The sequence below is a fragment of the Hyaena hyaena genome, unplaced genomic scaffold (genome assembly GCF_003009895.1).
Source record: "Hyaena hyaena isolate Hyena2069 unplaced genomic scaffold, ASM300989v1 scaffold_414, whole genome shotgun sequence".
Classification (NCBI taxonomy): Eukaryota; Metazoa; Chordata; class Mammalia; order Carnivora; family Hyaenidae; genus Hyaena; species Hyaena hyaena.
Window position 1 is genome coordinate 72,199 of NW_024081044.1, and position 27,699 is coordinate 99,897.

A 27,699-nucleotide genomic window follows, 5' to 3' on the forward strand; every position below is an offset into this window, starting at 1 on the left:
ATGAGAGACAGATTTCGATTGCTGCCAGGTGAGTAGAATTATAACGATAATGACGAATAACTAAAGCTATCTTGTATTAAGTCTCAAAGGAGAAAATCAATGAAACTGATTCCCAGGGCCAATCCAACAAAGATTTCTTATTTTACTACCTATATCAGATATCAGTCCAGTACCTCCAAGAAACAGAAACCAATGAGAGACAGACAGAGAGAGAGAGAGAGAGAGAGAGAGAGAGAGAGAGAGAGAGATTCATTCATCTTAAGGAATTAGTTCGTGAGATTGTGGAGGTTAGGAAGCTGAAATTCTGCAGGACAGGCCAGTAGGCTGCAAACCCAGGGGAGACTCGACGTTACATCTCAAGTCTGAAGTCAGTCTGGAGGCAGAATTCACTCTTCCTTGGAAGAGGTCAGACTTTTTTTCTCCTAAGAACTTCATCTGATTGGATGAGGCCCACCCGGATTATGGAAAATAATCTGCTTTACTCAGAGTCTACTGATTTGACTGTTAATCTGATGTAAAAAAAATATCTGCCTAGCAATGTCTAGACTAACCGTTGATCCTATACCTGGGTGTTGTGGCCCAGCCAAATTTGTTACATGAAATTAACCATCATGTTGCCTACACTATTTTTTTCACAAGCGTACGTAGCCAAATTCTCTGAAAACTCTAATGAGCTATATATATCATCATCCTTTAGCCCATAGGCTTTGTGTGGGTCACAAGATGGTTTAAAGGACAATAACGTGGATAATAGCAAGGTCAACTTAGTTCTGACTAGTCTTTCTTTCCCTCAATGCTTAGTGTGATACCTATTACATAGTAAGTTAAGTGTTCCTTACACATTGTCTTCATTGCAGTTTTGTTTCCTGGTTGTTATGAAAATAGCCACATTTCTTATCATCTGATTTGTGGAAGATGATTTTTTTAATAGTTTATTGTCAAGTTGGTTTCCATTAACACCCAGTGCTCATCCCCACAAGTGCCCTCCTCCCTGTCCATCACCCCCCTTCCGCTCCCCCCCACCCCATCTGCCCTCAGTTTGTTCTCGGCATTCAAGAGTCTCTCATGGTTTGCCCATGGAAGATGATTTTAACGCTGGGCACATTTTAGGAAAATCCCGTAAAGACACACGGATGTGAAAAGACTTTCATAGGGTTCATTTTCTCCAATGAATGGAAGGACAGACTCGAACAGGTGGGTCCAGTCTTTGCCTGTAGGGTAGATGCCTTCACACCTGCAGTGGTGTTCATACCACAGAGCCTGGCCAGTGACCCATCTCTCAGGACCAGACTGGGAGATAAAGGGAAAGGCCATGCTCTCAATGCACTGTGGGAGAGCCAGGAGGTCACTTGGAAGGAACCATAGAAATCATGGACGCGGCACCTGGAGAGGTCATTTAACCAGGAGATGGCCGGTGCTCTTAGTTGTCACTCCTTACCTGTCATCAACTACCCCTCTCTTGACCCCAGGGCTCCCTGCCCTGCTGATACCACTGTGAGCTAGAACTCAGACGTGGGGCTGTCTGACCTCCAAACCCAAGCTCTTCTCGTGTGCCCCAAAACATGTATGCAAAAGAGGAGACAGTGATCCTGGAAGAGGAACCCTCAGGGTAGATTTCCGCCATTGCCAGAGAACACAGAACCTGGCCAATCTGAGGACTTTGCGCATCAGGATCAACCCCCTCCACTGGGAAAGATTGGGGCTTCTGCGCTGTATCCCTGACATCAGCTGTCTGCATATATTCTGTCTCCGTACCTGTAGCACTACTGAGGCTTCACGAGGACGGTGGCTGTTAGTGACTGACGCCTCTGGGAGTCAGAGAGACGGAGGGTAAAAACCGAGTACCTCTTGTAAGGTACAAGAGCCTTGCTGGAAAGCTGTGGGCTGCAGGACAGACCCACCTCCCCAGGAGGCAGTGACCATGCCACCAGGAACAGAAACCAGAGCCCCTCACTCCTCTTTTTGTCTTCACACTGTGTTTTCTGCCTCAGGACTCCTGATGCTGTTGCTGCTGTTGACACTGGGAGCTGCCGCCCAGAACACTAGAGGTGAGTCTGCCCAGGTTTAGTGACGAGCTAAGTAGTGCATACTGGGGCCTGGGTCTGCCACTGACAAGGAAGAAAGGAGGTTTATCCTCCAAGTGAGGCTCCAAGATGGCCTTCTGGAGATAAGAGAAGCTATTTCTTCCTCTCTTAATGTCCTGTCTTCTGTCTTTTCCTTTTTCAAAGGCAGCCATCCCTCCACTACCCTCCCCTGCTCTACTCATAGACTCCTAGCTGGCAGCTGGTGGCTTCATCCATTCCTTGAGCCTTCTGGCTGTGGTCCCCATTGCTAGGGCCCCCACGCCTGTGTTCACTGGTGCCCTCTGAACTCTCCATGGGTCGATGCCTCCATCTGTCACTGCTCTCCAGGATTCAGCTCTTCATCTGGGGAGATCTTCACCAGCCCCTTGCAGAATTGTGATGCTATAGGGGCGTGGGGTGGTAGAGGGGCATGGAGATGTGGGGGGAGATGGTGAGGTGTCCCAAACCCTTGGCCCTGAGAGCAGCACCCAGCCCTTCATCAAGGAAAAGAGAGCGGTGACAGGGTAGGGGGAGTATGAGGGGAGTGGACCATCAGGTTTTCATGATTAGTAGGTAGAATGTTGAAAGCTTACACAGTGGAGCTGGGCTACCCGGCTTCAAAGTCCAGCTCACCACTGACTACATCTGACATGTAGGAAATTCTTTCTCTTCTTTATGCCTCAGTTTGCTTGTCGGTAAATTGGGGATCATCACTGTACCCACCCCACATGGATGGAGTGAGATTTAAATTTACCTGTGTGAAGAACAGGTAAAGACTAGTATGGAGCAAATTGTCAACAAATGCCAAGTTTTATCCTCGTTACCGTTGCTATTATCATTTTCAAAGCACAAAGGAAGGGGAGAAAGAGTGGAAGCTCGAGCTCTCTTCCTGGCGTGAGCGCACCAGGAATTCTTGGCCCCTCAAGGTCGTGGTTTCCTGCCTCAGTGCTCACAGCAGACCTATGAAGCAAGCAGAGTACATGGTGGATTTTTTCCCACCTTCACCCATTTTGCCCCTCCCCCACCCTCCAACCTTGACAATCACTAATCTGTTCTCTGTATCTGAGTTCAATTTCTTTTAATTCCCCCAGAAAAGTGAGATCATACAATATTTTTCATTTCCTGTCTATTTCACTTAACATAATGCCCTTAAGGCCCATCCATGCTGTCACAAGTGGCAAGATCTCTCTCTTTTATGGTCAGGTAATATTCTGCTATATACATATACCATGTTTTCATTGATCATTCATCTATCAGTGGACATTTGGGTTGTTTCCCTGCCATGACTGTTGCAAATAATGTTGCACTGAACATGGGGGTGCAGATCTCTCTCTCTCAGAATCTGATATTATTTTCTTCAGATTAGTACCCAGAAGTGGAATTACTGGATCAGATGGTAGTTCTATTTTTATTTTTGTGAGAAATCCACATACTGTTTCCCACAGTGGCTGCACCAATTTACATTCTCTCCAGCAGTGTGCAAGCTTCCCTTTTCCCACATCGTCACCAACATTTGTTATTTCTTGTCTTTTTAATAATAGCCATTCTGACAGCTGTGAGGTGATATCTCACTGTGTTTTTGATTTGCATTCCCCTGATGATTAGTGGTGTTGAGTACATTTTCATGTACCTCTTGGCTATTTGGATGTCTTCTTTGGAAAAAATGTACATTCAGATTCTCTACCCATCTTTAAATGGATTAATAATACTCTTTGGGTTGTTTTTTTGTTTTGTTTTGGGGTGGGTTTTTTTGTTTTTTTTTTTTTGTTTTGTTTTGTTTTTTGCTATTTAAGTTGTATGAGTTCTTTATATATTTTGGGTGCTAATCCTTTATCAGATACTGTCTATGATTTGCATTTCTTTTCTACCAAATTGTAGATTGTCTGCTTCATTTTGTTGATGGTTTCCCTTGCTGTACAGTTTGCTGTGGTCCCACTTCTCTATTTTGCCTTTGTTGCCTTTGCTCTTGATGTCAAGTCCAAAAAATTATTGCCTACGCCAATGTCAAAAAGATTACTCCCTATGTTTTCTTCTACGAATTTTATGATTTCAGGGTAGCATCATTTTTTAAATTATCAAATTTGGGCTCAAAGAGGTCAAGCGACTTATTCAAAGTCATACAACTAATAAACTGGTAAAAGTACATCCAGGTGTAAAACTAAGGAGTTTTTAAGAGTTAATGAGGATGTGGAGAGAAAGGAAATTTTGGGCATTGTTGGTGGGAATGCAGACCGGTGCAGCCACTGTGGAAGACAATGATCCAGCAATTCCACTACTGAGTATTTACCCAAAGAAAATTAAAACACTAATTCAAAAGTATATATATACACCCCTACGTTTACTGCAACATTATTTACAATAGCCAAGATAAGGAAGCAACCCAAGTGCCCATCCATTGATGAATGGGTAAAGAAGATGTGGTATCTATCTGCAATGTTACTACTCACCCACAAAAAAGAATGAGATCTTGCCATTTGCAACAACACAGATGGAACTAGAATGCATTATGCCAAGTGAAATGAGTCAGACTGAGAAAGACAAATACCAAAAGAGTTCACATATATGTGGAATCTAAAATATAAAACAAACAAAACCAGACTCTTTTTTTATTTTTGACAGAAAGAGAGAGAGAGAGAGAGAGAGAGAGAGAGAGAAGGAACGTGTGAGCAGGGGAGAGGCAGAGAGAGGGAGAGGAAGAGAATCCCACACAGGCTCTGTGCTTGTCAGCAAAGAGTTCAACTCGAATTCATGAACTGTAAGATCATGAGCTGAGCTGAAGTTGGATACTTAACTGACTGAGCCACCCAGGTGCCCCCAACACTGGACTCTTAAATACAGAGAGAAAACTGGTGGTTGCCACAAGGGAGGTGACAGGGGGATGGGCAAATATATAAAGGGGATTAGGAGGTACCAACCTCCAGCTATAAAATAAATAAGTCACAGAGATGAAAAGTACAGCATCGGGAATACTGTAGTATGTAATAATATTGTATGGTGACAGACGGTGTCTACGCTTATCATGGTGAGCAATGAGTAATGTCTAGAATCGTTAAATCATTATGTTGTACAGCTGACATTAATATAACACTGTATGTTAATTATACTTCAATGAAAATATATTTTAAAAAAGAAAGAATATGAGATGACTGAGTGGCTCAGTCAGTTAAGCATCTAACTCTTGATTTCAGCTCAGGTCATGGTCTCATGGTCATGGGATGGAGGCCCTCATCAGCCACATTGGGCGTGAAGCCTCTTTAAGATTCTCTCTCTCTCATCCTCTGCCTCTCTCTCCCACTCACATACTCTCATTCTCTCTCTATCTCTATCTCTTAAAAAGGAAGGAAGGAGGGAAATAAGGAGGAAAGAAGGAAAGAAGGAAGGGAGGGAGGGAGGAAAGAAGGAAGGAAGCAAGGAAGGGAGGAAGGAGGGAGGGAAGAGGAAACATTTCTATAGTCTTTTCTTACCTGAGTATAGTTGACACACAGTGTCACATTAGTTTCAGATGTACAACATAGTGACCTGACAAGCGTATACATTATGCTATGTCTACCACAAGTGTGGCTACCATCTGTCCCCACAAATCAATACACTGCTATTACAATAGCATTGACCATGTTCCTTGTGCTATGCCTTTTATTCCCATGACTTATTCAGTCAATACTTGAGAGCCTATATCTCTCTCTCCCCTTCACCCAACCCCCGCCCCACCTCCCTCTGGCAACCGTCTTTTGTCTCTGTATTTATAGATCTCATTCTGCTTTTTGTTTGTTTCATTCATTTGGGGTTAGTTTTTTTTTTTTTTTTTAGAATCTACTTCTGAGTGATATCATATGGTATTTGTCTTTCTCAACCCTGTTCACTTAGCATAATACCCTATCAGTCCATGCATGTTGTCAAAAATGACACAAAAATCATCCTTTTTATGGCTGCGTAATATCCCATTGTGTATATACTACATCTCCCTTATCCATTCATCTGTTGATGGACACTCAGGTTGCTTCCATATCTTGGCTATATAAATAATGCTGCAATAAACCAAAAAAAAAAAAAGTTTTTTAAGCTAAGAAGAACTATGCACAAGTAAGATGGGATTCTTTAGTACTATTTAAATCAGTTATTTTTCTCCATGAAATAATTTTTTAAGTATGCAAAAATAAGCTTTTAAAACCCAAGAATTATGGGATGGCTGGGTGGCTCAGTCGGTTGAGCATCCAACTTTGGCTCAAGTCATGATCTCATGGTTTGTGGGTTCAAGCCCCGTGTTGGGCTCTGTGCTGACACCTAGCTCAGAGCCTGGAGCCTGCTTCGGATTCTGTGTCTCCCTCTCTCTCTGACCCTCCCCTGCTCACGCTGTCTCTGTCTTTCAGAAAAAAAAAAAAACATAAAAACCCAATAATTAAATTACACTACGTATCTGTTTAAGAAATGATACAAAATGAGAATTGTGTCCATTTAAAAATTCTGTTGCAGGCCCTCCTCAGTGGCTCCATCAGTTAAGCATCCAACTCTTGGTTTTGGCTCAGGTCATGATCTCACGGTTCTTGAGTTAGAGCCCTGCTTGAGATTCTCTCTCTTTCTCTCTCTCTGCCCCTCCCTGCTCTCTCTCTCTCTCAAAATAAATGAATTTAATAAATTTAATAAATAAAAATCCTGTTGTATATGAACATATTTACAAGACATTTAAACAAATACAACGTAATTTTAACCTAGAAAAGAGAGAGAGAGAGAGACCAAGAAAGAAAATGAAATTTCAATCTCATAAAAAACATCAACTATTTTTATTAAATCGGAAACACAAAAATTGAGGGGCATTTGGGTGGTTCAGTCAGTTAAGCATGGAACTTTGGCTCAGGTCATGATCTCACAGTTTGTGAGCTCAAGCCCCATGTCTGGCTTTGTGGTGACAGCTCAGAGTCTGGAACTTGCTTTGAATTGTGTGTGTGTGTGTCTCTCTCTCTCTCTCTGCTCCTCTCAGTCTCTCTCTCTCTCTCTCTTTCTCTTCCTATCTCTCAAAAATAAGTAAACATTTAAAAAAATTTTAAAGAAACTTGCAAATTGATTTTACTTTAAGGTGAAAATAAATACAACTTGAATAAAGGAAGTTGGAACTAAAGTTTGCTTTAAAAATTTTTTAATGACACTAAGAGGTTTTTATTAAACAAAATAAGATCATAAAAAGAGATTAAAATACTTAAAAACAGGTAAGACAGAAAAAAATTATGGGTACATTTTACCACAATAAGAAAATAGGGGAAAGAGGGAAATTATACAGTTTTTACACCAAGAAATACTTTTCATGTACTCAAAAGTCTTAGATGCATATATATTGGTAATAAAAGAAAATATTCCTAACGTGTAGTGGACTTACAGGTGATTTTATTGGTTCTTCTTCTTCTTCTTCTTTTTTTTTTTTTTTTGTCCTTCTAAGAGTCCATGTGTCATTTAATATCTGGGGGAAAGTAAATTTTATCACGGGAAAAAAAGGTGGTGTGACTCCTGCCCAGCCCCACTCTCCTGATGCCCCGAGAGGTGTCCCTAATGGCTCCCATATGCGTTTGTACGCGCGTCTCACGGAGACTCGAGGCTGGGCGAACACGGCCAGGAGACCTGCTGCCGGTGTGGCTGGACCTCCACTCTTTTCTGGGAGCACGTTTGGCAGGTTGGGAATTTCTCCTCGTCATGTCTGCCCCTCCCGCACACCGCATTGCCACCCATCCTCCACTGGACTCCACCCCATCCCACAACCCTGAAGACGGATATCCAGCCATTGCCACCCTCTGAGAAGACAGGAGTGAAGTCCACTGCCCAGATGGGGCTGAACACGAATGCATCGGGAGTGTGCATCTTCCCCCATGCTGTCACCTCCTGGTGCTGGGACCCACAGCCTGGGCCTGGGCCCTCAGAAGGGAAGTCCACAAGCTCGGGTAGGAAGCTCTGCTCTGGGGGAGACCAGTTACCTGTCTCTGCTCATCACGCTGTCATGAGCCCTTTCAGGCTCTAAAAGTCTTTGGTGCCCTGATTGGGATGTTCAGGACCAAACATTCTGTCCCTGCATTTTGATTCATCTTATTAGTTGTTGATGTTGTTGACAGCTGATGGTGTCCAGCTCTTGCTCTGTGGGTCCCTGAGCTACTCAGAAGGGACCAGGTTCATGGACATCTTTCCTCTCATGTTTAGAGAACAAGAAGATCTAGGAGGCCAGGAACCCACCTTGCAATAACTCAGCTGTGAGCAGCCTCATGTTACTTCTCCATTTCACATCTATGATGGCCTCTGATTAAAGGGAATTCCTCCACCGACATCCTGGGGCATCTGGGAAAAGCCTGACATTGGGATTTAGGGGAGTGCTTAGAGAATTAGGAGGTGTACTTAGGTCACTGTGAGGAAAGTGAGTAGAAACCACCAATGCTCAGGGACCTGACCATCTGCCTCTGTCCTCAAGTGTGAATGCTGAGTGTCACCCCAGACAGCCCATGACTGGCTCCACCTCTCAGCATTGAGGGGGGCCTTCCATACTGCTGGTGCCCTGACCAGAGCCTACCCCAGGTCTCCAGTGGTACCAACAACACCACAGGAAAGAGTCTGGACCCTGACTCAGTGCCTCTGTTTATCCCACAAGGTCCGCAGAAGGGGATGCAGACCTTCTTCCAGCCCCCATCATGGAACAGTAGCATCTGACTCTAGGAGCCCTCAGGCCCAGCCAGAGAGCAGAGCCGAGCAGTCAGCAGGCTTTCTGGAACAACTGGCTCTGCCCAGTCCAGGTTCGGGAGTGCAGCTCAGGAGCCGCATCTGTCCGGCCTTCATTGTCGGGTCAGGCTGGTGACCAGGCCCTCTGCCTGTGAGAACCTATTCCTCTGAAAGTGACCCTTTATCTTGTTGTATTCCAGACATCAACATGTGTGAACAGCCCCGGAAAGCATCCTGTACCCCGTATGTTGACTGCCAGGCCACAGACGGGAGATACTGCGTGTGTGGCCCGGGGCAGCAGCTTATTCCGGAGATGACGTTCCGGAATGAGAGTGAAAGCATGTGTCAAGGTAAGAAGGACTTCACACGTTCCATCTCCTCACCCATGAGGTTTGAGGTCACCCACCCTACTCTCTTCGGGCATCAGAGAGCTGTTCTGGGCACCTATGCCTGTGTCCTATCCCTCCCCAAAGCCCAAGGCTCAAATCCCTCCACAAGAGTGCCACTTACTCAATTTTGGATCATGTCCCTTGCCTCCTGAGATTTTATTTTCAGATTTTATTTTCAGATTTATTTCACTAGAGGGGTGGCATTTAACATACTTCACAATCTCACAGCATGTTATCTCACAGTGCAATATCCACCCTCTTCTTCTTCATCAATGGCGGCCAAGACGAGATTCCCCCTTCCCCCCTCACTCCCCCAAGATACACACAGGCTCAGCCACACCAGGAGCCCTTTCAGCCCCCCAGCGTCATGATGGACCCAGGAGCCCTGTCCATAAACGTGGGAGGGGGGAGACCCGAGGGTGGGCCTACCTTCCCCGGCCAACAACCCTGTTGGGAGGTGACGCCTCTTATATCACTCTAACCGGCGTCTTGGCCTCCAGGCTCTAATTCCCCATGCAAGGCTCTGCCCTGAACCTCCCCAGTAATTTTAGTTCCCAGGCCACTGGGCAACTCAGATGACTAGGATGTGGAGGATATTGTGAAATGGTGGGAAGACTGATGTGGGCTACTCCACACACACTCTACGATTTAGGTGAATGAAAGAGACTGCCGTCTGGGCTGGATGGAGAGAGGGGATCATTGCCAGAGGTATGACCCTTTTCCAAAGAGGTCAACCCCGGCCCCACGTTGACCCAGGCCACTCAGACAGAAAGTGGAGGCTGAATCCCACTTGGCAGGGCACACAGGTCTGCATCCCTGGTGGGAGATCAAGGGCGGAGAAGACAGAAGCATCTGCCATCCCTTGCCCATCAGCGCCTGGTCTCCTCTCCAGCCACCCAGCCCTCACCCACCACTGGCCCTACTCAGATATGGATTCTCGCCACTTTCTTTTAGTCTGGAGAATTCCTTCATGGGGATCAGAAAAGGCAATTTCACTGCCCCAAGGCTGCCTGACTGGATGTCAGCCCCACTGTCCACCTCAGTCTGGTCCTCACTGTCCTGGTGACCCTGCCTAGACAGTAGTACCTTCATTCTCCTGACCCGTTCTCTCAAGCCTGGGAGGAAGGGCCTCTCTCAAGTGTGGGACTTGTCGATGTCCGTGGAGCTAGGGTCTCAGAGTGAGCGTGGATGGGAGCGCGCTGTCCTGTGACGGTCACCAGGATTCTAAAGTTTATGCAGGCAGTGAGAATTCACCCTGGGGAAGTGGGGACAAAGGCTATTGCCAGATGCCATGACAGGTCCTGGTCAGGAATGTAGCATTTTCCCTGCACTTGGCTCCCTGGAAGGCCTACCCTAGACTTGTCTGTGTCCTCAGGGTGGGACTCAGGTGGCCGTGATGTCCCTGCTGCATCTGGGAGCCACCCAGGAAAGCTGAGAGCACCAGGGCTGACAGAGAGGGCTTGGACCACCTCCATCCACATGTGGGGAACAGAGCATCTGGCCACTCCATTCTCCCATAGGATGCTCCATATGAAATAGAAAAGGCACTCACTCACCAGAGAGGAGAGAGCAGGGCCTTCTCCAGGCAGATTTCTGCCCTTTCCAGAGAACAAAGAACGTGCCTATGGGGAAGGCACACAGATTTGAAGATTTTCTCCTTATAGATTTACTCCCCTCCACTGGGAGAGGTTAGAGTTTCTACGTTGTATCCCTCGCATCAGCTGCCTGCGTATATTCTGCCCCCTCACCTATAGCAGCTGAGGCCCCACGAAGGCTGTGGTTGTCCTTGACTGTCGCCTGGGGGAGTCCAGGAAGACGGAGGGGACAGGCCGAGTCTTGGTTCTGTGTAAGGCAAGAGTGTCACGGATGCTGCTGAAAAGCTGTGGGCTGCAGGCAGAGCCTCCCTCCAGGAGGCAATGACCATGCAGACAGGGGTTGAAACTTGACCTTGACTCTCTTCTCTCTGTCATCTCTCTGCTTTTCTGTCCCAGGGCTCTTGGTGCTGCTGCTGTTGACACTGGGGCCTGTACAGAAACTGAGTGGTGAGTCTGCCCAGCCAGCCCCATTGGTGACATAAGCTGGGGCATGCGTGCTGGGGTCGGGGTTCTCTCATCAATAATAGGGTAGAGAAAGGGAGGTTATGGGGTAGAAGAAGGGAGGTTATTGCACAAATAAGGGTCTAGATGGTCTTCTGGGTATAAAAGAAGCTGCTTCTTCATCCCTGAATGTGCAGAGTTTTCTGAGCTCTTCTGATGGCAGCCATCCTTCTCTTTCCTCCCTTGCTCTACTCCTGGACCCCCAGCTGACAGCTGGCTCCCTCCATTTCTTGAGCCTGCTGACTGTGGTCTTTGTCCCCACAGCTTCTGGCTCCACAGACTGTGCTCCATGGTGCCCTCCAAAGTCCTCATGTATCAATGCCACCGCCTGTCGCTGCTCTCCAGGGTTCACTTCTTTATCTGGGGAGATCTTCACCAACTACTTGGAGAATTGTGATGGTACAGGGGCCTGGGGTGGGGAAACAGGGTGGAGGGTGGGGGCACACAGAGATGGTGCCCTGAGAGCAACACCCAAGCCTTCCTCAAGGAAAAGAGAGAGGTGACAGGGCAGGGGGAGTATGAGGGGAGTGGACCATCAAGTTTTCATGATTAGTAAGTAGTGTTGAGAGCTTACACAGTGGAGCTGGGCTGCCCAGGTTCAAAGTCCAGCTCGCCACTGAATGCATCTGACACGTAGGAAATTATTTCTCTTCTCTATGCTTCAGTTTGCTTGTGTATAAATTGGGGATCATCGTTGTACTTACTCCACATGGAGGGGGTGAGATTTAAAATTTACCTATGGGAAGAACAGGTAAAAACTAGTATGAAGCAGACTGCCAAACACAAGCTCTTATCATGGCTACCGCTGTTATTACTATGATCATTCTCATTGTACAAGGAAAGGGGAAAGAAACAAAGGACCTGGAAGTGCAGGTTCACCTACTGGTGTGAACTCACCAGGGACTCCTGTCCCATCAAGGTCATGGTTTCCCACCTCGCTGTTCACAGCAGGCCCACAAGGAAGCAAATCTAGCACCAGTTTTTCTTCCCACGTACTTGCACCCCTACCAATCCATCCCCACCTCTGGCACCCACTCATCTGTTCTTTGTATGGTTGAGTGATACTCCCCTGTACGCACACACCACCTTTTCACTATCCACTCCTGCATCGATAAAAACTTAGGTTGTTTCCCTACCTTGCCTATTACAAATAAAGCTGCAATGAACACGAGGATGCTGATTTTCAAGTTAGCGTTTTTGTTTCCTTCAAATAAATAACCAGAAGTAGAATTGCTGGATCACAAGGTACTTCCATTTTTAAGTTTTTGAATACTTTTCTCCACAGTGGCTGCAGCAATTTGCATTCCCACCAACAATATGCAAGGTTCCTTTTTTCCCACATCCTCACCAACACTTGTTATTTCTTACCTTTTTATAATAGCTGTTCCAACACGTGTGAGATGATCTCATTATGGTTTGGCTTTGCATTTCTCTGAAGATGAGTGATGTTGGGTACCTTTTCGTGTACATGTTGGCCTTTGGATGTCTTCTTTGGAAAATGTCTATTCAGATCTTCTTCCCATTTTTAAAATTGGATTGTTTAGGTTTTTTTTTCCTACTGTGTTGAATGAGTTCTTTCTATATTTTATTTTATTTTTAAAGATAGTTTATTGTCAAGTTGGTTTCCATTAACACCCAGGGCTCATCCCCACAAGTGCCCTCCTCCATATCCATCACCCCCCTTCCCCTCCCCCCACCCCATCTGCCCTCAGTTTGTTCTTGGCATTCAAGAGTCTCTCATGGTTTGCCTCCCTCCCTCTCGCCCACTATTTTCCCCCTTCTTCTCTCCCATGGATAAAGGACCTGAATGTGAGACAGGAAATCTTTCTATATTTTAGGTGTTAGCCAATTCTCAGACATATGATTTGCAAATATTTTCTACTAAACTATAAGTTGCTTTTTCATTTTTTGATGGTTTCTGATGCTCTGCAGAAGTTTTTTAGTTTGATATGTTCCACTTACTTATCTTCACTTTTTGGAGTCAAATCCAAAAACTCTGTGCCAAGACCAGTTTCAAAGAGCTTATTTCCTATGTTTTTTTCTATAAATTGTATGGCTTCATTTTTTAAATGATAATAATTGGGCTCAAAGATATTGATTTAGCCAAAGTCACAATTAATAAGGATGTGGAACCTAGATCAAGATCTAAAACTAAAGTGTTTTAAAAAATTTAAAAAAAAACCCAAAGAGTTTTTATTCTCCAACAATGCAAAATCATAAAAGAAAATGATATTATTTAAATATGGTTAACATGATAAATTTTATGTTATAGGTATTTTTTCACAATAAAAAATAATGGGGAGAGGGGGAAATGAACAGCTTTCACACCAAGAAATAGTCTTCATCTACTCAGAATCATCTTAGATGCATATTTATTGATCATAAAGGAAAATGTTCCTAATATGTTTGAAAAGCTGAGGGGAAAACTATCCTAAATCTTCCAGTAGTTCATATAGTGGACTTACAGTTGATTTTCTTTGTTCTCATTTTTCACAGTTTCTTTGTTTTCTAAGTACCCATGTGTCATTTAGTGCTTGAGGAAAAGATTTTATCAGAGGAAAAAAAGGTGTTGTTGTGACCATTGTCCAGCCTTTGTGCATTTGCACGCGGGTCTCATGAAGATTCGTGGCTGGGTGAGCACGGCGAGGAGATCCTACTGCTGATGTAACTGGACTCCAGCTCCTTTCTGGAAGTACATCTGTCTGGTTGAGGAATTTCCTATTCTCATGCCTTCCACGCCTTGGGCCTCATTCTCAGCCATCCCCCACTTGACTCCACCTCATCCCACAGGTGTCCAGCCATTGCCACCCTCTGAGAAGACGGGAGGGAAGTCCCATTGCCCAGATGGGGCTGAACACGAATGCATCGGGGGTGTGCATCTTCCCCCATGCTGTCACCTCCTGGTGCTGGGACCCACAGCCTGGGCCTGGGGCCTTAGAAAAGAAGTCCATGAGTTTGAGTAGGAAACTCTGCTCTAGGGAGACCAGCTGCCTGTCCTCACTTGCTGCAATGTCATGAGCCCTTTCAGGCTCTAAAAGTCTTTGGTGCCCTGATTGGAATGTACAGGACCAAACATTCTGTCCTTGTGTTTTTATTCATGTTGTGTCCATTGTTCTTATAAATCTGTTGCTGTGTTTAGCCAATGGTGTCCAGCCCTGGCTCTGTGAGTCCCTGAGCTACTCAAAGAGGACATGGCTAATAGACAGCTTTCCTGTCATGTTCACAGAACAGGGAGATGTAAGATTCCCAGAAAACATTCCCAGTGACTCAGCTGTGAGACACTTTGTGCAGCTTCTTCATGTCACATGCCCAATGTCTCTGACAAGAGAAGACTTCCCTTATGAGTAGAGATATTAAGACTTCCACTGAGGCATCCTGGAGTATCTTTAAAATGTCTGACTGGAGCACCTGGGCGGCTCAGTCAGTTGAGCATCCAATGCCAGCACAGGTCATGATCTCATGGTTCATGAGTTTGGGCCCTACATCAGGTTCTGTGCTGTCAGCACAGAGCCCCACTTTGGATCCTCTATCCCCTTCTCTCTCTGCCCCTCCCATGCTCATTCTCTCTCTCTCTCTCAAAAATAAAATAAACATGAAAAAGAAATGCCTGACATTAGGAGCTTGGGAGAGTGGATGATGAGGACAGTGGGGTATCCTTGGGCCACTGTGAATAATGGAAGGTGAATAGAAGCTGTCAGTGGGCAGAGGCCTGACCACCTGGATTTATCTTCATGTGTGAATAAGTTTTACCCTGAGCAGACTCCAGCCATGACTCCCTTCATTGACTCATTATGGAGAGTGGCCTTCAATACCACGGTCACGCTGACCTCAGGTTCCCAATCATGCAAATAGACTCAATGCCTCCCTTCACCCCACAAAGCCTGCAGAAGGGGATGCAGGCCTCCTTCCAGCCCCCATTGTGGTACATCTGAATCTAGGTGCCCTTCAAGCCCAGCCAGAGAGCAGAGATGAGCGGAGCAGTTAGCAGCTTTCTGGAGCAGCTCAGACCAGCCCCTGAAATGCCACCTGCAAGATGAGTTCTCTCCAGCTCCATTGGTAGAGTCTGGCTGGAGGCCAGGGCCTTGGCCCATGGGAATCCACACCTTTGGGAGGTAACCCTTTGTCCTGCTGTGTTTCAGACATCAACGAGTGTAGACCACCCTTAAAAGTGTCCTGTGGAAAATTCGCAGAGTGTGTTAACACAGAGGGGAGCTACTACTGCATGTGCAGCCCAGGATACAAGCTTGCTTCTGGGGCAAAAACATTCAAGAGTGAAAGTGAGAACACGTGTCAAGGTAAGAACCTCCCTATGTCTTCTATCCATGAGGTGGGAAGCCATTTTCCCCATGTTCTCTAGGCATCAGAGAGCTGTCCTTGGCACCTACCCAGTCACAGACCCCTCTTTGAACCCCAAGGCTCAGAACTCTCTGCAGAGGGTCACTTCTAAAAGTTCAAAGTATCCCTTGCCCCCCCCCCATGCATCTTATTTTTGTAAAACAAAAGAGAGGGATGGTATTCAAGATAGTTAAGGAGCTCACGGCATATTGTTTCCAGCACAAAATCCCTCCTCTTTACCCGCATCAGTGACTGCCAGGATGAGACCTTTCCCCACCAAAGCCCACTTGGGCTTCGTCCAAGAACCCTTGGACCCCTTGGGCCATGTTGGGCTCAGGGACCCCATCCAGAAACACTGGAGTCGGAAAACTTGAGAGCTGAGCTTTCCTGAGTCACTACACTCCCTGGCATCCTGACCCCCCTTCTTGGGTGCTCAGTCTCTGTCTCCTTCCCTGCACAAGGCTTACCCTGACTCTCCCCAACAATTTCAGTTCACATTCCTGAGAGCAAACCAGATGACCAGAACCCAGAAGAATGTTGTGCGGAGTCTAAGCAGAATTACACAGAATTACCCCCATACACACGGAGAAAATTACATGATCAGATGGGGCTCCCATCTAGACAAGATAACAACAGAAGATATCATGGGGGACGAGGAGGTAAGCAGTCGCCCTGAGGGAAATAAAACAAAGTCCATCACTGGGAGCCAGACAGGACCCTTGTCGGGTTATGCAGCATTTTCCCTGCACTTGGCCCCCTAGAAGACCCACTCTGGCCTTTGTCCAAATGCTCAGGCTGGGACACAGATGCCCATGAAATCCCATCCTGGCTGGAAGCTGCCCAAGCAGCTGAGGGCACCAGATCTGGGAGACGGGGAGGACTCAGGCCAAGTCCATCCATATCTGGGCAGCAGAGAATCTAGGCCACCACATTCACCCATAGCACACCTGTATGTGAATAAGAAAAGGCACTACTCACCAGAGAGGAGACAGTGGGGCCTTCTCGATGCTTCTATGCCCAAACCAGAGTCTTTGAATAACCAAATGACCGCCTGGAAAGGTACTTGGCTTGACTCGACCCCAGATCCTACCCACCCCTCAACACACACAGATGCTCTCACACCTAATGAACCACTGTTGTTTCTTGCAGGCAGCTATTTCAGCAGCTGGACCCCGCCCCGTGGAATCAAGAGCCGGGTGAGTTGGCCCCAGCAGGGACCAGGAGACAGGAAATCCTTCCTCGAAGTATGGGCTGCCCCCCACCCCCCGCAGGGGACATTTTCCCCAAGCTTCCCCACTCACTTGTGAGGCTCTCTGACCTCATCTCCCCTCTTCCCAGAGGCTCTCCCGCTTCTTTGAAAGACTCGAAGATCTGGCCAGAAATTTCATACCAGCCTTAGTCCAGGACACCATCCAGGTAAGGGCAGAATCCAAAGGAGACAAGCTGGCAGCATCCCATAAAAGCCCTGGGAAGCCTTGGTGTGGAAGGAGGCAGCCCCAACACAATGGTGGCCTCTCCCAGGGTGGGTGGGGGAGAGTAGACACAGGTATTCATTCTCACTGTTAGACACCCTCCTGTACCTACTACCAACGCTTCATCCTACTGATCTTGGAAATTGGGTTTATGTCATCCAAGGTCATTCATGAACAGGGCTGATGAGGAAGAGCAACCCCAGGAAATCCCAAACAGTACCACCTTCATCCTCCAAATAGACTTTGTTCTCCAGGATCTTTATTCTGAGGCTGAGTGCACAGCCTCCTCCTGCAGCATGGTCCCCGGCTCACTACTTCTGTGTTTGCTTTCCCCCCAGGGCCTCGTACAAGGGGTAGATGAGCTGCTGCAGATCCCAGAAGACCTGGAGGACCTGCCCCACTCAGACCAACGCTGCGTGGCCACGAACTTGCTCGTTGGCCTGGAGGACTCCCTGAGAAACATGAGTCAGGCCCTGCCCAATGGGACACTGACCTTCAATGCCTCTGCAGGCACAGGTAAGTGCTGGGCTCTGCCTCAGGCTCCTGCCCCACCCTTTATCACCTCCTTTATCCCCTGGGGCCAGTGACCAGAACTGTATCTCAGTGGGACAAGCCATAAACCAATTAAAGTTGGTTAAAAAGAGGAGCACTGGGGAGGCTCAGTCTGTTAAACATCTGACTTCGGCTCAGGTCATAATCTCACGCTCGTGAGTTCAAGTCCCATGTCGGGCTCTGTGCTGATGGCTAGCTCAGAGCCTGGAGCCTGTTTCGGATTCTGTGTCTTCCTCTCTCTCTGCCTCTCTCCTGCTTCCTGCTCACACACTCTCTCTCGCTCAAAAATAAACATTTAAAAATGGTTAAAAAGAAATTAATATATTATGCTAAGTCAGAGAGGGATGAACACCATCTGATCTCACTTATACGTGGAATCCTAAAAAAAAAAAAAAAAAAAAAAAAAGTCACAAGCTTATAGATACAGATTAGAAGGTGTCAGAGGTAGGGATGAGGTGTGTGGGGGTGGGGCAGTGGGCTAATGGGTGAAGGGGATCAAAAGATATAAAATAACTGAGTCATGGGATGTAATGTACAGGATGATGGCTATAGTTAATAATACTATATTACATATTTCAAAGTTGCTACAAGAGTAAATCTTGAAAGTTCTTATCACAGGAAAAAATTATAACTTTATGTGGGAACAAGTGTTTACTACACTTACTGTCATGATCATTTTGCAATATATACAAACAATAAATCATGGTGTACACTGGAAACTAATAAAATGTTCTATGTTAATTATACCCCAATTTTAAAAAATGAATAAAGCTATAAATAATATACATTTAAATATAAACTAAATTATGAACAGATGAGTTAATGTTAATGAAGAATATAAGATACAATAAAAAATGGCTTCCCAAGAAAACAATTTATTTAATTTGGAATAATATGAAGTTAATGTCCTCTCACAGTGAAGTATTTTATTTGTTTTATTTGAGGTAAAATTCATGTAATGTAAAATCTGCCATTTTATTTTATTTTTTTAATGTTTTTTATTTATTTTTGAGAGAGAGAGAGAGAAAGCATGAGCAGGGGAGGATCAGAGAGAGAGGGAGACATAGAATCTGAAACAGGCCCCAGGCTCTGAGCTGTCAGCACAGAGCCCGATGTGGGGCTCGAACCCACGAACTATGAGATCATGACCTGAGCTGAAGTCGGACGCTTAACCGACTGAGCCACCCGGGTGCCCCAAAATCTGCCATTTTAAACAGATTAAAAAGCATACAATTCAGTGGGATTTACTACATTCACAACGTTGTAATCATTGCCTCTATTTCTAAAAGATTTTCATCACCTTGAAGTAAATACTGTACCCCCTGCCAGAAGTCACTTGTCATTCCTCTGCTCCCCCACCCCCTGGCCACCACAGGTCTGTTTTCTGTCTCTGTGGATGCGCCTATTCTGGACTTTTCAGATCTAGAGAATCAGACACTATGTTGTCTTTCCCTCAGCATGATGTTTTTAAGGTTCATCCACGTTGTAGCATCTATCAGTGTTTCATTCCCTTTTGTGGCTGAGTAACATTGACTTGTAGATGGATACAGCCCTTTTTGTGTGCCTGTTCATCCACTGATGGACATTTAGGTTGTTGCCACCTTTTGGCTCCTGCAGACAGTGCTGCTATGAATATTGGTTCACATGTTTTTGTTTGAATAACTGTTCTCAGTTCTTTGGGTTAGGATTGGAATTTCTGGGTTATACAGTAATTTTATGTTCAACTTTTTGAGAACCATCAAAACATTTTCCAAAGAGGCTGTTTTTACATTTTACATCCCCTCTGGCAATGGACCCCAATTCCTACCTCCCCTCCCAGCAACACTTGGTACTTTCTTTTTTTTTTTTTTAAGTTTATTTGTTCATTTTGAAAGAGAGGGAGCACAAGCTTGGGGGCAAGGGGAGGAAGCAGAGAGAGAGAATCCCAAACAGGCTCTGAGCTGTCAACACAGAACCTGATGTGGGGCTCGAATCCACAAACCATGAGATAATGACCTGAGCCAAAGTTGGACGCTCAAGCAACCATGCCACCCAGGCGCCCCTGTTTTATTTTTGTTATAGTCTTTTCAGTTTGTGTCTGCTGATCTCATTGTGGTTTTGATTTACATTTCCCGATGACTAATGTTTCACAATTTTTGTGTAATTGCTGAACATGTGTGTATCTTCTTTGGAGAAATGTCTATGCAAGTCCTTTGCCTATTTTTTGACCCATTGTTTGGCTTTTAGTTGCTGAGCTGGAAAAGTTCTTTATATGTTCTAATAGTAGATTCTATGAGACATGTGATTTGCTAATATTTTCTCCCATTCCATAGATTGTCTTTTTACTTTATGTTTTTAATGTTTTATTTATTTCTGAGAGAGAGAGAGAGAGAGAGAGAGAGAGGCAGAGTGAGCAGGGGAAGGTCAGAGAGAGAGGGAAACACAGAATCCAAAGCAGGCTCCAGGCTCTGAGCTGTCAGCAAAGAGCCTGACACAGGGCTCGAACCCACGAACTGTGAGATCATGACCTGAGCCGAAGTCGGATGCTTAACTGACTGAGCCACCCAGGCACCCCAGTCTTTTTACTTTAATAAACAGGTGCTTCTGTTTTGAAATTCATTTTCTCTTTTTTCCTTAGTTGCATGTGCATTTGATGCTGTTTCTAAGAATCCATTGCCAAATCCAAGGCTGTGAAGATTTACATCTGTGTTTTCTTCTAACTGTTGTACTTTTAGCCCTTAAATTCAGGTGTATTTGTTTCTTTGTTTTAGAGAGAAAACGAGAAAGAAAGAGATGGGAAGGGGCAGAGAGAGAAAGAGAGAGACAGAATCCAAACAAGCTTCAAGCTCAGTGCAGAGGCCAACACGGGGCTCGATCTCACAACCTTGGGATTTTACCTGAGCTGAAATCAAGTCTGATGCTCAACCAACTGAGCCATGGAGACATGCCTTAAACCTGGCATGCCCCTCTGCGTTAATTTTATGTTTGTTGTATGAGGTAGAGTTCCAGTTCTTCTTCTGTGTGTGGATGGCCAGATGGATGTAAACACACATATCAATAATGATATCATTCCAACCACTACAGCCACAAATACTATGCTAACTCCCTTACCTAACTCTGACATCTCACAGACCTGTCCCTGAAGGTGCAAGAACAAGGAGACACAAATGTCATCTTGAGTCAGAACCAGGCAAAGATGCTGCTAAACTTGGATGAGGGGCACGAATCTAATGACTCAGGTAACGGCTGAGATGGGAGGAAGGTCACAAGATACCCAAGGATGTGACAAACGGGGACCTGAAGCTTAAGGGGAAGTAGGGAACATAGTGGCACCAAAAGGGTCCATCTGAGGCAGAAGGGGCCCCTTGGGCACCCCCAGGTATCGACACTGGCTTGTCCTGCAGGTGCTTCTGTGGTGGGCCTCATCTCCACTCCAGGGATGGGCAAGTTTCTGGCTGAGGCGCCCCTGGTCCTGGAGCCCAAGCAGCAGGAAGCCCTGCATGAGCCCAAGGGCTTGCTGGGAGAGGCCTCCCCTGTCCTGCTCTCAGATGTCATCTCTGCCTTTATAAGCAACAAGGACACCCAGAACCTCAGCTCCCCCGTCACCTTCATCCTCTCCCACCATGTGAGTGCTGGTGGAATGGGGCTGTGGGTGTGCAAGGGACTGGTCTGGGGCTCAGCCTCGCTGTCCACATCACCCTTTGTGTCTGGGGGGGGGTCCTCCATGGGTGAGTCATCCCCCCAGGAGGGTCCTTTGCAGACCAGCTTGGGATGAGCATTTCTGAACACCAGGACCACCAGCTCCCACCTACACTCTGTTCCTATACAGCCAGTGACCCCTGGGCCAACGCACAAGGTGCTCTGTGTCTTATGGGAACAAAGTCAGGATGGATGCGGTCACTGGTCCACCACAGGCTGCAGGCTAGTGGCCACTGGGGACTCCAGCACCACCTGCCAATGCACCCACCTCAGCAGCTTTGCCGTCCTCATGGCCCACTACGACGTGCAGGTGAGCTCCCTGGGGAGGCCGCAGTCCATGTCGATCACTCTCTAACATGTTTCCCCACACGTAGGAGCTTTAAAGAAACAAATGTGTATCTCACGGTTTCTGTGGGACAGGAATCGGGTGTGGTGTAGCTGAGTTGCTGCTCAGGGTCTTACAAGGCTGACTCCATGGAGTCAGCCAAAGCTGCATTCTTGTCTGAGGCTTAGGGTCGTCCCGTGAGCTCCCTGGTGGCTGGAAGAATTCAGTCCCTTGCAGTTGTAGGACTGGGGTTCCACATTCTTTCCAGCGATGAACAGGAGACCCTGATGAGCTCCTAGGGTATCCCTGCATCCCTTCTCCCCAGGCCCTCACACAGTGTATCAGCATTTCTGTCCAGAAGCCAGCAGGAGAAGCTCCCTCACCTCAAAGCTCTCAAACTTTGAATCTTCTCCTCCAGGAAGAGACCAGAGCTTTTGAGGTCTCATTGGTTAGGCCAGATCCACCCAGGATAAAATCCCTCTCTTAAACTCAACTGATATAGCACTTGACTTCCATCCACAAAATCCCTTCACAGTGGCACAAATTAGCATTTAGCTGAACACCCAGAAGAAGATGTGTGTACACCTTCTATCATTGCCAAATTAAAGTTTTGCTTATCACAGAGCTCTTCAGGACAGGAGTGTTTTGGGGCTATAGAAAGGAAGATTTGGTGGTGGCCAAGGTCAGGGAGGGCCAGGAAAGCCAGTGAGTACAGGCAGGTTAAGAACTGTGTTTGCCTTCGCCCTTGGCCAGCAGAGCTGGTTACTTCTCTGGATCACCAAAGCCAAAGTCTCACTCAGGTGACCTAAAAGTAAAATAAACCCTTGTGAGTTCTGGGGTTCTGTCTTGAATAAGGACTCTCTTATCTCTCAATTCTTCCAAGGTCTGAGTTCATCAGCTCAGATTTCCATAAAATTCTGGTATTCTGCACCTCATGCCAGTCAGAGTGGCTAAAATGAGCAAATCAGAGAATTCTAGATGCTGGCGAGGATGTGGAGAAACGGGCACCCTCCTACACTGTTGGTGGGAATGTAAACTGGTGCAGCCCCTCTGGAAAACAGTGTGGAGGTTACTCAAAAAAATAACAATAGAACTCCCCTAAGACCCAGCAATAGCACTGCTAGGAATTTACCCAAGGGATACAGAAATGTTGATGCACAGGGGCACATGTACCCCAATGTTCATAGCAGCACTCTCAACAATAGCCAAAACAGGGAAAGAGCCGTAGTGTCCATCAACAGACGAATGGATCAAGAAGATGTGATTTATCTACACAATGGAATACTACATGGCAATGAGAAAGAATGACATCTGGCCATGTGTAGCAACATGGATGGAACTAGAGGGTGTTATGCTGAGCGAAATAAGTCAGGCAGAAAGACAGATACCATATGTTTTCACATATAAGAGGATTAGGAAGAACTTAATGAAGGACCATGGGGGAGAAGAAGGGGGAAAATAGTGGGGGAGAGGAAGGGAGGCAAACCATGAGAGACTCTTCAATGCTGAGAACAAACTGAGGACTGATGGGGGTGGGCGGGGAGAAGGGAGATGGGCATGGAGGGGGGCACTTGTGGGGATGAGCACTGGGTGTTATATGGAAACCAACGTGACAATAAACTATTTGTAAATAAATAAATAAAATAAATTATATAGAGAACAAAAAGAAAATTCTAGTATTCTGAACCTGGAGGAAATTATCCAATAACAAAAAATTTACCTACCTTCTTCTTTCCTGATTTGGCAACACAAAAAATAAAAACAAAATAAAAAATAGTGGAAGGGCTATTATGCCAGAGCAGGAAAATGTGACTATGATATCCTCTTGGCCTCTTTTTGCTCAGTCCCAGGAGGAGGATCCCATGCTGGTCGTGATCACCTACCTGGGGCTGGTCCTGTCTCTGCTGTGTCTCCTCCTGGCAGCCCTCACCTTCCTGCTGTGCAAATCCATCCAGAACATCAGCACCTCATTGCACCTACAGCTCTCAGTCTGCCTCTTCCTGGCCCACCTACTCTTCCTCACGGCCATCAACCAGACCAAGATCAAGGTACTGACACTGTCACAGAGGACCCCCCGCCCTGAGCCAGGAGATGCTCAGTTCATGGAGCCATTATTGCACTGATACCTTAATACAATATCCTTGGGCCCCAGGGGTTTGGAGGGTAAAGAGCCTATTTCACATTGACTAATGAAGTAGAAGACAATCTTCTCTCAACAGCTCAACCATATATATAATAAGTCTCCCCTCCAGCAAGGTATGGGAGAGATGCTGGGGCCACCCTCCTCCCTGACAGTCCCTCCTGATGACTACTTACTCCTCCCCCAGGTGCTGTGCGCCATCATTGCCAGTGCCTTACACTATCTCTACCTGGCCTCCTTCACCTGGATGCTGTTGGAGGGTCTACACCTCTTCCTCACTGCACGCAACCTGACAGTGGTCAACTACTCCGGTATGAACAGGTTCATGAAGAAGCTCATGTTCCCTGTGGGCTATGGAGTCCCGGTTCTAATTGTGGCCATTTCTGCTGCATCCAGACCTCACCTTTATGGAACACCCACCCGGTAAATGCAAATTCCCACTGTCCTTATCTTCTTCAGCACAACCATAGTCATCATAGAACCAATAGCAATTTAATTTCACCAGAACATAAGAGGCAGAGGAAAGGTCAGTGACCACTCCAATGACATCTATCTGGTGGAAGATGGTGTTCATTGAACGACTGTTTTTAAGTCCTTAAGATTTCATTATTTTAAATGCTCACGATGAGGTATTTAATAATTATATACTACACATTTTAGCGATTCTTTATCCCCAAAGGCCAATATTTTCTTGAATCACTTCTCATCTCTCTCTTAGATGCTGGCTCCACACAGACAAAGGATTTATATGGACCTTCCTTGGCCCCGTCTGCATCATCTTCTCTGTGAGTAATGCATGACGTCAGAGCATCCTGACTGCCAAACTCATTCAAAGAGCAGGTGTATCAAGAGGGTTACAGGGAGGCTGAGCAATCATTCCAGTTGACCCAGGACTGGTGGAGACCCAAGGATGCAGGAATTTCCATTGTAAAGCCGAGACTAACATGTTTCCTGAGACCTGGGACTTTCAGTATTAAAATTTGGAATTTAATGCAAACTGCATCAATCTGACCACTGAAGTTACAGGACAAACACATGCCTGAGTTACAAGGTGGTTGGTCTAGCCTTCCAGCACTGCTACAAAATACAAAAGCTTCTTACCTGCTGGGTTAGGCGTTGGATGAGCTAGGAGGCTGCTTACCAGATGTGGAGTGAATTTAATATGCATGTGGGCTTTCTGCAGATTAATTTGGTTTTCTTTCTGATGACCTTCTGGATTGTGAAAAGCAAGCTCTCTTCACTCAATAGAGATGTGTCCACCCTCAAGAACACCAGGTGAGGATGGGTCAGAGGGGCACAGCCCCTACTCCCTGTACAGAGCATTAACCCCACGGCTCCGAGATCTGATGTCCTTTCACAGGATCCAGAGGGGGCTGGAGGAGAGGCGTATAGCCACCCCCTTGGCAGCCAGCTCAGATGCTGTGGTTTGCTGATGACGTCCACGCCAAAAACATCCTATCCATGCACAACCCCAGCATCAAACTACCTCAGCTGCACAAAGGACAGACTTTGCTCTGAGAAACAGGGATTGTTTCCATGCCTTACATAGTAGGTCCTGAGAACATCATGTCCTTATAACACACTCAAATAATCACATAACTGTTCCCAGAATCCAGTGTCCCCTTTCACGGCCATACCTCATGTGTGCTCTGCCCCCTGCCTTCCCCTTCTCTTGCACCAGGTGAACTCAGGTTCATTACCACATGTCACATCATCTAAGAGTTTGGGGATGTCCTTCCATTCCCTCAACTCTGCACAGAATCAGTGGTCTCTATTCTGGGCAAAGCATGTGTTGGGTCAGGTCATGGAGAGAGTGAGGACAGGAACAGTCCTGGAAGGGACCCGGGCAGAAGTACCTCACTTTTCAAATGTTATACGTGATCGTTTTTGTCTTTCCACCAGACTCTATGGTCTGTGAAAACAGAAGTCTTGTCTTGGTTGCTTTGAATGCCCAGGCACTCAAAGCATAATACTCTATCTTGACCTATACCTTTTTTCATTTTTTAGAAATAGAGTCTGCCACTTTCAACCTTAGTTCTTATGATCTTTTTTCTAAATCACAGCTGGCTTTCCCTGTGATAAGAATGGCAACGTGTAATTTTTCCCTTGGTCTCTCACTTGTCGCTTTTGTACCATTTTCCTTTTTTTTTTTTTCTGTTTAACTCGCCACTTTGAGGAACTTAAAACCAAAGAGGGAGGGAAAACAAACAATTAAAAGAAAGTGGTATAATGCTGAAATGACATTTCGGCTTGGGGGACTTACACACTGCTATTGGGAAAACTTGGAAACTCTTATACATTTGAGATTTGACTCCATAAAGAGATTTTTGAGCTATTAGAGCCAGTCCCTTGGAGATGGGTCTGGCAGCGACCCAAAGACAGAAATCATAGAACTTGAGGCATCTTCTCTGGTTTAAGGCAGCACACACAGTGGAGGTCAGACCTACAGTCTATCAGGCTGTGTGAATGCCCAGGCACCAGCCCAGGGCCAGGTGATTAGAATGTTCTCAATACCGTCAGCTGAATGAAATTAGGTATCTTCCTGAAACACCATGATCTTTTTGACACTCACGTTCTGGAGTGTCACTACCATCCCCAGTCCTACTCGAAATGCCATCCCAGACCCAAATAGCATTTGTATTTAGAGAGTCATTGACAGTAGAGTTCAAAGTTGATTGTGACTCAGTAGGAAGCATCCGTGGAGTGGACAGGAAAACAGCCCTGGTTGTGTTGTGCATCACGAGCCCCCTTCCTCCTCCCCAGGATGCTGACATTCAAGGCGACGGCTCAGCTCCTCATCCTGGGCTGCACGTGGTGTCTGGGCCTCCTGCAGGTGGGGCCAGCCGCCCACGTCATGGCGTACCTCTTCACCATCATCAACAGCCTACAGGGCGTCTTCATCTTCCTCGTCTACTGCCTCCTCAGCCAGCAGGTACCACTGTCGCGCCCCCATCCAAGACCCTTCCTGTCCTCGCCCCTCTCCGTGAGCTGACCCAAGTGCCCTCTGCCTCTGCAGGTCCTGGAGCAGTACAGGAAATGGTTCAGAGGACTCAGGAAAACCAAAGCCGAGTCTGAGAAGTACACGCTCTCAAGCGGGATCCTGTCGGATGCCTCCAAGCACAGTGTGGTAAGACTTTGCAGTGTTCCCAGAGCACTTCCCAAGCCGTCCACTTGAGCATCTCATGCCTACCTCACTGGACAAGCTGGGCGTACAGCAGGCGATGCCCTAGGATGGCTCATGCCTGGACTCCCTTGAAGGCACTTCCTGTCTTGAAAGGAGGTCTTCCTATACTTTCACTCACTGAGCTTCTATGCTCACATTGACCTTGCACATGACTGTCCTCTTTCCCCACATTTGGGGAGCACTTACATTGCCTGACATGGTGCAACCACTATTTAATTGTACTTAAAACTGACAAGATACAAAATACTCATAAGCAGAGAAAGATGATTTGCTCAGCTAAGTAATTGGGAAGTAATAACCTGGAACAGAGATGCAGAGTCGCTGCATCCCAAATCATTTCCTGCCATCCCTATATATGATGAACAATAAACACCTGGTGTATACATAGTCATAAAAGTGAAAGAAGTATGAAGTTGCTTTTGAGACTTCCCTTAAAAGTCTGCAGTCATTCCCAGTATTTCCAAATATACAGACCCTGTAAAACCTCATTAGAGAATCACAGAGGGCAGAGGACAGATGCTGGCAATGAGAATTGCACCAGGCATTTGTATGTTTAGGTCCACAAGACTTTTTCTCTTCTTAGACCTCTTTTGACAGTATTTTATAGTTTTCTGTGTACAAACCTTGCACTTTCTAACACAGAATCATTTTTACACCTTCCTTCTTAGGAGCATTGTAATGAACAGCTAACCCTGGAGACCTTGTCTCATAGAAAATGAAAGAAACACGGAACCGTCATCTTTTGGGCAAAGAGTATTAAAAACACGTTCTCATGTTT

The 27,699-nt window shown here is 46.2% G+C and overlaps 1 protein-coding gene across 1 annotated transcript; it reads left to right on the forward strand.

Moving 5' to 3' along the window:
• On the forward strand, positions 1 to 27,676 carry LOC120245342 (adhesion G protein-coupled receptor E2-like). Its single transcript, XM_039252367.1, is given in 20 exon segments — positions 1 to 28; positions 1,992 to 2,048; positions 8,951 to 9,100; positions 11,131 to 11,181; positions 11,500 to 11,634; positions 15,375 to 15,530; positions 16,032 to 16,229; positions 16,720 to 16,766; positions 16,909 to 16,986; positions 17,381 to 17,558; positions 20,705 to 20,812; positions 20,978 to 21,198; positions 21,403 to 21,582; positions 23,448 to 23,645; positions 23,925 to 24,160; positions 24,456 to 24,522; positions 24,921 to 25,012; positions 26,501 to 26,669; positions 26,754 to 26,864; positions 27,590 to 27,676. Coding segments are annotated over 20 exon segments (2,511 nt in total). The 3' UTR covers positions 27,641 to 27,676.
• Positions 27,677 to 27,699: the final 23 nt, after the last annotated feature.